Here is a 14,668-nt window from a genome sequence, read left to right on the forward strand (position 1 = left end):
TGGGAGAGATGTGTCATTTGGGGCATTTAGAAGGGAGCCTTATAGAATCAAGTCTTGATGACAGCTAGAATGTTTCAATCCTCCTACTTTCCATTTTAACCTCTTACTCTTTAGAAATACAGTAAATAGTGAAATAATGCTTCTTTAGTTTTTTAAAGATGGGGTCTCACTGTGTTGCCCAGGCTGGACTTGAACTCCTGTGCTCAAGTGGCTTTCCTGCCTCAGCCTCCCAAGGAGCTGGGAATACAGGCATGCACCACCACGCCCAGACGTGACAGCATTCTCAAAGTAGAAAAACCACAGAAAATTGTACGGCTAGAACCTGTGGTCCAATAAATAGCCAGACTGGACTAGTATGGTTCACCTGATAAAAATGCCTTATTTAATTTTTACCTAAGATTTTGTGTAGCTTGGTACATTGTGTTTGAAAACAACTAATTGGCATGATATGAACAATATTCTATAATTCATGTCCATGTTTCACATGAAGATTTTTACTGTGTTGAATGACTAGTCTTGTTACCAAATTTTATTCTTATATATATTTTCAGACAACACCATAAAAGAGCACTTACTACAAATAACCCATATCGAAGTGTGAAAATTTAATTTACTTTTAAATAGCTTTATTTTAAGATTTTGACTTTATAATATACCTTTGTTATCTTTGTTTTTGTTTTTCATCTGCTCTACCAGATTGCTTCCTCCACAATTTCCTCAGGAAAAACCAGTGATCAGTGTTTATCCACCGATACGACATCACTTAATGGATAAACAAGGAGTGTATGTTACCTCTCCATTAGTAAACAATGTATGTATATGGGATAATTTATTTCAGGGTAATATAATAGGTGTATTACTTTTCTACTAAATATTTTAGAAATCTGAAATGCATTTAAAGTTTCACTTTGTCATGAGTAATTTTTTAAAAAGTTGAATATTTAAGGCATACCTTAAAGTTCTTACAATATGATATGGTTGATTGTGAGATTGTAACTTACATATACTCTATTATTTACCTTTGAACCCTCAAATTATTGTAAATAGTCAAACAAGGAAATATTTTGGCTCCATTTTTGATTCAATGGACTTTTAACCTGTTTACTAATTACCAGATATTTATGTTATCGATTTTATGAGAAAATGTTATAACTTGTGAATTGCTAATATCCTTTTTCATTTAATTCTTGACCTGCAAAAGTAAGTTACTATTTAGAGTGACATTATCCTAAGGAGACTTTATAATCTTTTTCTGAAAGTGATTTTAAGCATCATGTATTATTACTTTCAGTTTACCATGCACTCAGATCTTGGAAAAATTATTCAAAGTCTGTTGGATGAGTTTTGGAAGAACCCTCCAGTTTTAGCTCCTACTTCAACAGCGTTTCCTTAGTAAGTATATTTCTAATAAATAAAAAAGTCTGCATGTATTTTAACATTAATCAAAATATAGTTTAAAAATTCAAATGATGTTAAAAATCAGTCCTCTGATTTCTACATCCCCACAAATACATTCACACTTTCAGAGGCAACTGTTTTACTCTTTTAGCTGTTTCTTTTAATGTTTACCTACATCTTTCTGAATAATGTGTGCATACTTCTCTCTCTTGATTCTTTCATTTTAGATATTCTATTGGCCTCCTATTGTAATAGATGAAGATTTCAGCTGTTTTTCACTGAACTTCCTTTCTCCTCATTGTCTCAGTGAAATTATATCATGATTTTTAATGTAATTCCATATTTGGTATATTTGTTATTGTGACTCTAAATACTGTCCATTCCTGAGCCAAGTATGTTACCATGTTTACATTTCCCTTATGGTGTAATTTTTTGCCTTTTTTCTGGAGTTAATAATTACCTACATTTTGTATTTGGTTTGGTTTTGTTTTAGATCATCTTCATTTTCTACATCATCTTAAATTTTAAGATCTTACTAAATTTCCACAGAGCTTTTAGCAACTCTGAAAAATATGCTTTAAACGTTTTTTTCACATAATCAAACCAGTAAGGTAATATCTAGGTTTCATTTTTTCCTTCACATTCAGTGCTCCACTTCTTCCCTCATTCTGAGTTACTCTCTCTGACGTTTGCATAACTCTCAGCAAGGAATTTCCTTTGTTGTCATCCTGGGATTTTCCCTTTCTTGTATTGGATTCTCCGTTTCTTAGATTTTGTTTTTCCCTTTCTCAGGCCATTTCCTAGTTTCTTGATTTACTGCCTTCTAGTAGCTTCCTTAATAAAGTCACGTTCTCATACTGAGGATGCTGTTTTAGTCTTGTTCTTGCATTGCTATAAAGGAATACCTGAGACTAGGTAATATATAAAGAAAAGAAGTTTAATTGGCTCAGGGTTCTGCAGGCTATACAGGAAGCATGGCATTGTCATCTGCTTGGCATATGAGGAGCTTTTACTCCTGGTAGAAGGTAAAACGGGTAGAGGCACATTACATGATGAGAGCAAGAGTGAGGAGGCGGTAGGTACCATATCCTTTTAAACAGTCAGATCTCATGAGAACTCAGTATGGCAAGGACAGCACCAAGAGCATGGCCTTAAAGTATTCATGAGAAATACACCCGCATGATCCTGTCACCTCCCAGCAGGCGCCACCTCCAGCATTGGGGATTACAGTTCAGTATGTGATTTAGAGGGGACAACATCCAAACTGTATCACATGAATAACAGATTACCCTAAGAACTTGTGGTTGAAATAATGACATTTATTTTTTTTTAAGAATCTACCATTTGGTTAGGGACCAGTGGCAATCGCTTATTTTTGCTCCACTTTTTGCATTAGCTGGTGTCGTCTGGCCGTTAATGTTGGCTTAATGCTTAGACTTTAGTGCTGATACATCTATATGTGGCGTCTCCATGTGACCTGCGCTTCCTCATTGCGTGGCAGGAGTGAGTTCTGAGGGTCAGGATCCCGAGAGACAGAGTATTCCAGCCAAACGGAAGCTGTATTATCTTTTTTGGTTTAGTTCTGAATGTTATTCAGCATCATTTCTGCTGCGTTTTGTAAAGTTAGTCACCTAGACCTGCCCAGATTGAAAGGGGAGGGAAAGTAGACTTCAGCTCTCAATGGGGTAGCAAAGTTCAAGAAGTGCATATGGGACTGGAAATCTGGTTGTGGCCATTTTGGAAAATACAATCTGTCACATTCTGCCTCCTAGCCATAATAATTCACCTCTTTCCTATATGTGAATAGGCACTCTCCTCTTTCCCCCAAGAACTTGCAGAGTTCATCATATTACAGAATCAGGCTTGTGTTCTTTCTTCTAAGATTCAAGTACAGATGAGGTTTCTCACTTGTGTTCCTGAAGAACAATTCCTCTTGATCTGAAGAAAAGAGAATTAAAGAGACAAGGTAGCTGCCCCTCACACACCCGTTTTACAATGGTAGAACAAGCCTCAGGTAACCACTATAGATTCCAAAAGAGAGAAAGTAGGAAGCACCCAGGAGCCACTGGTTCGTAGCAGTACTGAAATCCAACTGGGCACATTTTTTTTATTAAGACTTAGTTCATGGAAATGATTCTGCACAGAATAATTCTTGGTTCCTGGTTCTGCCACCTGTGTCATTCTTCCTTTCTGTAAAATGTAGCCCTTGTTTCCAAGTGCGTAGTTTTTTTCAGCCTGCTTCCTGCCTATAGAAATTAAGGGTCTGATAGCCTCTTTTTCATTTGGTACTCCCTCTGTCCCTTTTAGACCCAAGATGACACAATTCCTTTAAAATCCTTATGATTTTCTTATGAATCCATTTTTCATTCATTTCATTAAACAAAAGCAACACCCACTAAGCTCTGCCAAATATGCTATTGGACTTCCAGTGAGGCTGCTGAGAGACAATGTCTTTAAGAATCTTTGAAGCCCTAAATGGCTGTTTTTCTTACTCGACAGTTCTCTGAGGCACTGCCTTGGCTCTTTCAGAGGTGTTAACAAAGGATCTTCTAGCCCATGCTGGGTTTGAACTTTGCTTTAGAGATGTTTCTTAATTTGAGAATCTTAGGGAAGCTAGGAATGAGAGAGAAATTTATTTTCAAATCCAGGAAATCTCATCTTTTATATTTCGCAGTTCTTTACTTTCTCTCTTCTCACATTTTATACTACAGGCAGCTAGAAATCAGGTGGCACCTTCAGCATGGCCCGGAAATCTCCTTAGCTGGATCATCCATTTCACTAGGTACATTTTCTGTTTTCCATATTATTGCGGGCAACAGTATTGGTAAACTTTCCACTAATATAAAGTTCTCCTTGCAATGACAATCTGCTCAAAGGCCCACCAGGCTCCTCCTAATAGCCTTTTTGAGGCCCATTAGTCCTCCATAATCTTCTGAGGGAACTTCCAGCCTGGACCTCTGCTTGGTCCAAAAGCTCCTCCCACATTTTAGATTTTTGTTGTTGTTGTTGTCATAGCAGCATTCCACTTCCAGGTACCTCAGCTCTCTCCCTTCATCTTTGTCTTTCTGTTATCTATGTTCTAGAGTCCTCGGTCCTTATTTTCAGATAAAAAGTATATTCAAAAACCATACCTCCTATCTTCTGTAGTGGTAGGGTTGGATATAAACTCATTCACCTTATTTGAAAATACAAACCAACACGTTTACTTGTTTTCATTTCAGGTAAGTTCCAGGATATAGTACACATTATTAAAAATCAAGTTTGATGCATTTCTTATTTTGTGGGTTGTACCTGCTACTGAGTTCAAAACAAAGCAGATTGGTTCAGAATTATTGATTTAAATTCACAGATATTATAAATACTCTCTCATGTAGGTTATATTGTTTCTAAATAGCTTGTTATATTCACATACATATCACTAATTTCTTTAGATAAAAGTAATTTTAAGATAAAAATGAGCCATCTTTTGAAATGAACAAGTCGATCAGAAAACTTAATTTTTTGTATGGGTCATACATTCACCTGGCTCAAAAAGTATAAAGGAGTATACAGTGAAAATCTCCATGCCACTTCTTTTTCCCTTGCAGCTCAGTATTTTTCCTCATTAACATCTCAAGTTATTTGTTTGGGTTTGTGTATATATAATTCCTGAGCTGTTGTATTCATCTACAAGAAAATATGTGTAATATTGTATTTTCCCCCTTTTTTTGTATGAATGGTAGCATATTATGCCCTTGTCTTTTTTTTTTTTTTTTTTTTTTTTTGCAGGGGGGGTGGTCACTAAATGATACGGCTTTGGAAAGTTTTTCATGTTAGTACTAAGGCACTTCCTCATTATTCCTTATGGCCACAAAGTATTTGTTTTATGGATGTATTATAATTTCTTTAGCAAGTCTTTGACAGATATTTTCATTTTTTCTAATCTTCCCTAAAAAACCCATCCTTCTTCATTGCTGTCAGTGCTGCTCCAGTAAATAATCTTTAATATAATATTTTGCCTAAATGTGAGCTTACTTGTTGGATAAATTCTAGAAGTGTAATGCACATTTGTAGTTTTGACAAATACTGCAAACTTGCCCTCCAGAGTAGTTGTACCAGTTTCTGTTCCTATACAATCCCTATTTCCCGATACCCTTTGCCAAAATATTTGTTATCAAATGGATCTTTGCCAATTGATAGGCAGAAAACAATACATTAGTATAATTTTAGTTCTATTTATCTTACTAGTAATAGCTAAACTGAACATTTTTTCCTGTACTTCAGAGATTTTTTCTTTTACTTTTCTGTAATCTGTATATACTATCCTAGTCTCTATTTTGCCCTTGGGTTTTTTGTCTTTTTATCAATTTATAGGAATTCTTTATGTATTAGAGAAATTATACCTCTCTCTGTGATAGAAGTTTTCCCCCAAATTTGCTATTTGTTTCATAAAGGACTTTGTCATGTACATTTTTTTCGGTGTTGTCAGATTTATTATTTTCTCTTTTGTGTGTGTGTGTGTGTGTGTGACAGAGTCTTGCTGTCTCGCCAGGCTGGAGTGCAGTGACACAGACAGCCTCAGCTCACTGCACTCCCTTCCTCCCAGGTTTAAGCAATTCTCCTGCCTTAGCCTCCCGAGTACCTGGGACTACAGGCACTTGCCACCATGCGCAGCTAATTTTTGTATTTTTAGTAGAGACGGAGTTTCACCATGTTGGCCAGGATTCTCATTCTCTTGACCTCATGATCCACCCACCTCAGCCTCCCAAAGTGTTGGGATTACAGGCATGAGCCACCGCGCCCGGCCAGATTTATCATTATTTATGTAATGGCTTCTGAATTTGGGTTCACAGAAAGTCCTTTCCTGCCTCAAGGTTATAATTTTTTGATGATGTCTTCTAGTTCTTCTGAGGTTCTTTAAAAAAAACTTAAACTGTGATCCATTAGATTGTTACACTATTGTAAAAATGAGGATCTGACTCCAACCTCTTTTTGGCAGATGTCTCAATACTACTTTTTGACTGTTCTATTTTTCATTTATTTGAGATTCTATCTTTATTATATCCCAATTCCTATAGGTGTTTGAGCTTTTTCTGGATTTTATATCTGATTCTATTGATCTACCTGTCCATTCAGTAGTATTATGCTTTAAATTTTGTTGTGTTATTAGGGTTTTATGATTTGTTTTGCTTTATTACAGGGCTAATATTTCTGTACTTTCCTTTTTCAGGCTTTTTTCTTTCTACTCTGGCTTATTTTTCCATATACACTTGAGTGTCATTCATGTACATTTCAAAAAAAAAAAAAATGTTTTCTTCCCACAAAATTTCCAACTCAGGTTATATCATTAAATGAAATAATAGTACTCTCATAAAAAATTTTACATTTTGAAACATGTTTCAATATAAAGGGAAACATTTTAGTAGTAGTATATTAATATTTGAAACATAACTGTAAGGTCCTTATCCTTTACACTAGAGTGCCTGATCCATATAAACTCACTGTATGATTCATATATTGTATTTAGATGATTTTCAGTCTGCATCTAGGTCTGAATTACTCTAATGCTTTTATGATCTGGTTCTCTAAACTTTGCTAAGGGGAAAAATATTTTAAATGTAAAATATTTGTTATCTTGCAAAAATAAACATTGACTACATTGTTCTACGATTGAATCCCAAGTACGTAATGCTATGTAACTCTAATATACATGCATGTTTATATATCCATCTGTTTTTAATATTTCAACATTTTAAAAGCTCATCTGCATACTTAATTTTACTTTAAAATGTTCTAGAAAAGCAGTCTTGACTTTCAGTCAGATTTTGACAAATACGGAGAAAGCTGTTAGCCTCTACTTCAATAAATGTCCTGGATTAAATATTGCTCCCCATTCCCTCTATGGAGATACTGATTGATACCATTGGAATGCTGAAAACTCAAAAATGGCCTGTCTATCCATTTCTACTCTCACAAGTTGAATTGCTTGCTTTCTAAAGCATTCATCATCTTTTTTGTAGAAACCACAATTCTACAATCCTTTTTTGGAAGGGGATCATACTTTATCACTTTTTATATATATATCACTTTATATATTAAATATTATATAATATTTAATTCCATTATATAATTTAATAAATATCACCTGCCATTTTAAGATTTCATCTATATAGTGCTTGACCTTTGTTATTTAGAGCAATTTAGAAATAATTTGACATGTTGTATCCATAAAATCTAATCTAATGATCTTCTCTTTTTCTCTTCAGTCTATACAGTAACCCAAGTGGGATGCCTCCTTATGCTTCTCAGGGTTTTCCATTTCTTCCTCCATATCCTCCACAAGAAGCAAACAGGAATATCACTTCTTTATCTGTTGCTGACACTGTTTCTTCTTCAACAACAAGTTATACCACAGCCAAGCCTGCCGCTCCTTCATTTGGTGTCCTTTCAAATCTGCCATTACCCATTCCCACGATGGATGCTTCAATACCGGTTGGTATCGTCAGTTATCTATATTTTGTGCCACTGAAACATTCATTCAGTCAACACACATTTATTACATGCCTCCATGTGCCAGACAATAAGTTAGACAAAATATGAAAAGATTAAATCACGTTTTTCAATTCAAGTAACAGAGAGGTAACCAACAAATAATAATTTTAAGTGTGGAGCTTATAATTCTAGTGTAGTAGAAGACACAGCTAGAGTTTTGGTAGAGACACAGTTAGGGGAATGGTCAGTGCTCCTAGGGACCAAGGTAGAACTAGTAGGTTACCTTTACAAAAAATGTGATTCTGGGTTTTTTCACCACTTTCTTAGTGCCTCAAACGTACTGATAAATATAGTGGGTACTCAGTAAAAATGAGGCAGCTGAACAAATGCATGCATTTATTATACTCGAGGCCAGATTTTGAAAGATCATTATTAATTTGCCAGAATAACAAGGGGATACATAAGGCATTCTTTGAGAGGCCGTAACATTGTCAAAGGCATTGAGGTATAAAGCAGATGGCATTTTTGTGAAGCTGCCTATAGTAGATCTCTCTGGCTGCCATATAGAGTGTGGGCAAAGGCAGAAGAATGATCATGTGGGAGCAGCAGATGTCACATGATGGGTCTGCTAACGTATGCTGAGGGCTTCAAGTGTTCCATTGGCTTAAAAACTTGTATGTTCTTAAGCTGTTCTTAACTGTTGCTATGTGGAATGTTACTGAGGAAGAGACTAATACTTTGGGCATAAAACATTTAAAGGAGTATAAAGCCTTTGAATTACAACCCTCAGTAAATATCACCCATAGCATTACTCAAGTATAAAACCATACTATATCCAACATTACTAATTTCAGAGTTTATAATCATTTAGAATACATAGACCCAAGTGGACTTGGTTTTTTCCAAAACCTTTCATTTATTGTGTTAATGAATGTTATGAACAAATTACAGTTAGTAGTATGAACAAAATTACAAGAGGACTTTTCAAGGGTCCTCAAGGATAAAAAGTCATATATATCAAACATGGCTCAGTTACTCATCTACCGTACCGTCTCATCTGACTGAGGCATGTAACTATTCAGACTGTTGCCAAATTATTGCTTTTCTATATTTAATGCCTTTCACTTGAGAGAAATATTCATATATACCAGTGAAATCTACAGCCATATACTTAGACAAGAAAGAGAACTACCAGTTCTCTGCCTAACACAGGTACTCACGTGGCCCTCAACAACAACAACAAAAAGTAATCCTATGTATACCACACTGAAAAAAAGATAGACTGCAGGAAGAAGGGGAGACTAAGGCAGTGTGAGATGTGAAGATGAAAATATGATAATGCAAACAGTTATGGGATATAGTACATTAAAGATTACATTTATTAGTAATTGAGAGCAGTCAAAAAATGGCTGAAATTTAATATCATTTAAAACTTTTCTTTAGACAAGCCAAAATGGTTTTGGTTACAAGATGCCAGATGTCCCTGATGCATTTCCAGAACTCTCAGAACTAAGGTAAACCTGGAGAGTAAAGTTGGTGACATTGTCTGTTTTATTTGTAAGCATACACCAGATCATTATTTCATATCCATATTAAATTACATTTTAAAATCTTCACTATTCCTAGACAGTACTGTAGTTGTCTTAGTGGGAAAGTTTTAAAAATCAATTTTAGGTCCTATAGGTTGTATTTATTGAGTAACTAGTACATACTTGGATTTTTATAGGATTTTTATAATGATGTAAATAGTTACCAAGATAACAAGATCCTTTCTCTCATGTGGCCTGCATTCTTTGAAAAGTATTTTTGAATACATTATTCCTGATAGTTTCAAAATATATCTTGGCCTGTTTTAGACCTCCCATTGTTCCTTTAGTGGATAAACTTTACATATAGAGAAATAAAGTTATAAAGTATTAGATGTTTTTACAGAGCCAAACTTTTTTTCAGTTAAGGTGCCATTTTTCATGGAACTTTGCTTCTCTAAAATGCTTCATGAAGAAAATGGTTTTTGGCCAGTTTTGGGAAGCATTGCACCCTTTATACCCCCATTGAGAGTTCATGATACTCATAAGGCTCTTATTAATAAGACTACTGAATGCAGTTAAACTTTTTTTTTCTTTTTTTGCAGTTTTTTCTTTAGGATATATCTCATCAAAGGTGTATAGCCAGGTACCCATGAGAAATCCTATAGTTTAAAAAGTTTAAATTTATTTGCACCAGTGTTTTACAGTCATTTTAAGGAAATAGTGATTTATTATCTTCTGTTATAATAAATTAATGAATATTTGCAATATACTGCATGCGTGTTAAAGGTTAATATGCATTGTAATGCTTACAATAACCCATAAGGTAGTTCTAATTTATTAAAGTTATCTTTTTTGCTTTAAATTTTTTTAAATAATTGTTATGAAAACATCAAAAATACAAAAAAGGTGAAGAAACTAGTGTAATGAGCCACCATGTATCCATCATGTGGCAACAGTAGCCATGAACCCTTTTGCTCACCGTGCTTCATGCCTCCTTCTGTCCAGCTTTCTTGGAGGGCTATAGGTATGAGTCACTGTTATTTAAAGCAAATCCCAGATAATACATCCTTTTTACCCATCAATTCTTCAGTAAATTTTTCTACCAGGTAAGGATTTTCTTTCCTTTTTTTAAACCATAACCTCAGTCACCATCATCATCATACCTAACACAATGGTAATTCTTTAATATTACCTTCTTTCTCCAGTGTCTCAGTAATTAATCTTTTTGTTGGTAGTTTCTTTGAATCAGGATTCAAAACAGGTTCCACCTATTGCATTTGGATAGTGGATCTCTTAAGTTCCTTTTAATAATGAACCATTTCTCCCCAACTTTTCTCTTTTATACACACACACACACACACACACACTTCGACATATACATATTTGTATTTACATATGCTCATATACATGTACACAAATATGAAAATAAATACATGTCCATGTATATATATGCATACATATATATTAGACATAGTGTGTGTTTATTAAATTGGTTATTTGTCCTATGAAATCTTCCATATCCTGTTTTTTCCTTATTCCTTCCTTGTGGTACCATTGAAGGGCGTTTCTCTATTTCCCATAGTCTATGCTGCTGGTGGCTAGAAGTAGACAAGGTTCAATTCTTTTGCCAATACTTATGTCATAATTAGTGCATGCTTCCTATTACATCCCATGAGGCAGCAGTGAGGTCTGGTTGCCCTTTTTTTAGTGACATTAAGATTATATCAGGTTAAAGCACCTGAAATCATTGACCATCATTAATTCAGCAAGGGTCGTAAATATGATTTAATAATTTTATCATTACCACCAGAATTTATTAACCAGAATTACTCTATGAAGAACCTGACTTAATCAATTACATATTTAGTTATACTAAAATAGGCTTCATACAGGACCAAGAAAAATGCTTAATTTTTCCCCTTATAGTATCAGCTTTCACAATAATGAGTTGATGCGCTATCCATCTCCAAAAGTTGCTCTGATGGGTGAGAAACTCAAGTTGCCTTCTGTATCGTTTCTGGCAAAGTTGAAGATGCAATGGGCTCATCATGAACATTTCTTCTCCCAGACCTAGAGTCAGCCATTTCTCTGAAGGGCCCTTGTTCTTTTCCAAAATAACAATACCAGTATTGTTACTAAGATTATTGAATGCAGGTTAAATTTTTGTTTTTGTTTTTTACAGTTCTGTCATCTTTAGGATTATGACATGCCAGAATATACTGTTGTTGTTGTTTTTTTAATCTCTTCAAATAATTTTTCTCTGGGTGTTGATATAACTTAGAATATACAGGTTTACTTATTTTCAAAGCAGTCCATTTTCTCGGAATTTTAAAGACTGCTTTTTCTTTTCTTCTTTATTTTTAAATTATCCAACGTTTTTATATGGCTCCATAGTCAAAACTAAGATACGTTCAGAAAAGTTTTTGCTTCCATCCATATCCGCTCCACCTAGTTCTTTCACCCTACAGATACCCATTTTTGTTTTTGGTTTAGCCCTCCATTATTTCTTTTCTTTAAATATTTTATGAATATCTATACACACATATACATAAACACACATAAACGTATCTATAACTCTTATTGTGATAGCCACACATCTGTAAGCTAAATAGGCAGAGAGGTTAAAACGGAGTTGTGACTGCTTATGCACCCTATCTTACTGGTCCTACAGTAATTGACATTATGCACTAGCAGAGACTATGTAACTTGTAGAGTCTTGGGAGATTTTACTGACTGCATTTTGGCCAACACATCCTTGGAATCATGCACTGACCTGGTCTAAAGCTGACTAGATAGAATAGTTTCCCATAAAAGTTTTTCACAAGCCAAAATGTTACAGTAACTACTCTGGCCTCTTTTCAGTTCTGTTTCCCTCTCATCAATACATACAATGAAATGACTAGAAAGAAATTCTTCTAATGCTAGCTTCTCTGTGAACTTTTACTCATCTGAATTTACTATAGTACTAGTATGTTCAACATTATGCTTGGAAGAAATAAATAGCTTAAATTTTATATATCAGTCAGTCTGGTTTCCTATCAGGGAAATTTAAGAAATAAGTGATATTCTCAAGCAATTAAGTTAAACAGAATTAAGAACAAGAAAAAAATACTGAACTGTATTACTGCTGTCCTATTTTAAGAAACTTAAGCTGAATAAGCTCTTAGTTTCATACATTTGTCTTTACCTGAGTTAAGTTGACTTTATTTTTAATTTCAGGTCACTGGATAACTGTGAACACTTCCCCACAGTTGTGATTTTTAAAGAGAGGAGATATATCAACATATCCATTGGACCAGAATTTACTTTTACAGATTCTGTTGAGAATATATTACAGACTGCTTTATGTTCCATTGTGGTTGATGTTTTATATGATTTTAAGGTTAAAATTGGCAGCCTTAGGTGTATATATAAAAATTATTTACAACCCTATCAACCAAAATAAAGCTGAAAAATTGTAAATAGTTGTCAGGGAGAAAAACTTGATGTCTGATATTTATTAACATTTTTTCTTTTGTGTTTCTAGTGTGACACAACTCACAGATATGAATGAACAAGAGGAGGTATTACTAGAACAGTTTCTGACTTTGCCTCAACTAAAACAAATTATTACTGACAAAGATGACTTAGTAAAAAGTATTGAGGAACTAGCAAGTATGTTTTCCCTCTCCTCAGCTCACATTTCCTGAAAAAATCTGATCTTTACCTAGAAGTAATCTAGAGATTTATCTTACAGGAAAAAATCTCCTTTTGGAGCCCAGCTTGGAAGCCAAAAGGCAAACTGTTTTAGATAAGGTGAGTTAGTGATCATTTTGTAGAAATGTATATAATTTAAAAATAGAATAAAACATCCTTTTCATTTTCTCTTTTAGTATGAATTACTTACACAAATGAAGTCTACTTTCGAAAAGAAGATGCAAAGGCAGCATGAACTTAGTGAGGTAAGACTGTTTAGTTTTTTTCCTTTGCCATAGATTTTTTTTAATCTTATGTGCATGAGTCATGATCTTATTTTCATTATCATCAGAAACCATTTATGAGGTATCTGACCTTTTAAGACATGATACCGTTAAACGTAGATGAACAGCTCTCGATGAGGCATCATACATTATTTGTGCTCATGTAAGAGCGTCTTTGTTTCCAAAACAAAATTATGACAGGCCCAGACAAATAACTTTTCTGAGTAAGTTATGAAACCATTGCAACCCCTGTAGTGAAACCTAGCAACAACAACAACAAAAACTTTTGACTCACTTGTAAACTTATCTACAAATACCTTAAATGAAAAGTTTGCAAATTAAAAAGAATAATATAGGAAAAATATATAGTATTATCTGCTACAAATAAGTTTTGTTAGAAATCCAGTTATGTGAAAATCGAAAGAATTTTATAAAATTCAACCTATATTTCTGAAAAAAAGGAATCTTTAAAAATGAAAAGGAAACAGAGGACATAATCTTTGTATTATACCAGTAACCTCATAGTTAATACTGTTTCCTATAAAATCAGGAACTTTGGATAAAGTCAGTGAAATAAAACATAAAATAGATATAAACCAACAACAGCAAAAGAGATGGTAAAGGAGAATATAAATTTATAATGATTTCAGATAATATGGTTATTTGTCAGAATGAGGAAATAATAGCTAACATTGAGCAATTAATATGTCTTGTGCTGCATGAAGCTATTTACATATATGGCCTGTTATTACACCAAGTCCTGTGAAATAGGTATTGTTACTTTTTCCCATTTTACATTTTACAGATAGGGAAACAGGCACAGTGAGATTAAATAACTTCCTTGAGGTCATACAAGTAGAAACATTAGTTAGGAGTCTAACCTAAGCAGTCCTCCTTCACAGAAAATCTGTGAGACTCAACTGAAGTACTGTTAGATATATACTGGACCTTGTAAATGTTGAAGAAGCTTTCATAGTACTCAACATCATTCTTTATATAAACTCATAGTAAACTAAAACTAGAAATTTCTTACTTGAAAAAGAATACTAGAAACCAGCAGTAAACATCACACTTAATGACTAAACATGTGTAGGATCCCATTAATGTTAGGAATAAGAGAGTAATGCCTCATGATCACTGCTGTTTAACATTGCTTGGGAGGTTCTGAGTACTGCAACAAGACCACAAAAAGTGGTATAGTATAAAATAAGAGATGAAACAGTTGTTTACCAAAAATAAACAATCAAAAATTCTAGAGAACTGAGAAACTTTTTCCTGTTTGCTGCAGCAATTACTGCAAAATGAAGTACA

The 14,668-nt window shown here is 34.1% G+C and overlaps 1 protein-coding gene across 4 annotated transcripts in view; it reads left to right on the forward strand.

Annotated features, from left to right (window-relative positions):
* Nucleotides 1-14,668, forward strand: part of VPS37A (VPS37A, ESCRT-I subunit) — an 86,104-nt gene that overhangs the window by 21,052 nt on the left and 50,384 nt on the right. For all 4 annotated transcript variants that reach the window (XM_025393361.1, XM_025393362.1, XM_025393360.1 and 1 more), the window contains 7 exons: nt 697-811; nt 1,292-1,392; nt 7,644-7,869; nt 9,313-9,383; nt 12,925-13,052; nt 13,135-13,193; nt 13,271-13,339. In XM_025393361.1, the coding sequence (XP_025249146.1) occupies nt 697-811; nt 1,292-1,392; nt 7,644-7,869; nt 9,313-9,383; nt 12,925-13,052; nt 13,135-13,193; nt 13,271-13,339 (769 nt within the window). The remainder of the gene's footprint in view (nt 1-696; nt 812-1,291; nt 1,393-7,643; nt 7,870-9,312; nt 9,384-12,924; nt 13,053-13,134; nt 13,194-13,270; nt 13,340-14,668) is intronic.

This window comes from Theropithecus gelada, chromosome 8 (assembly GCF_003255815.1).
Source record: "Theropithecus gelada isolate Dixy chromosome 8, Tgel_1.0, whole genome shotgun sequence".
Lineage (NCBI taxonomy): Eukaryota > Metazoa > Chordata > Mammalia > Primates > Cercopithecidae > Theropithecus > Theropithecus gelada.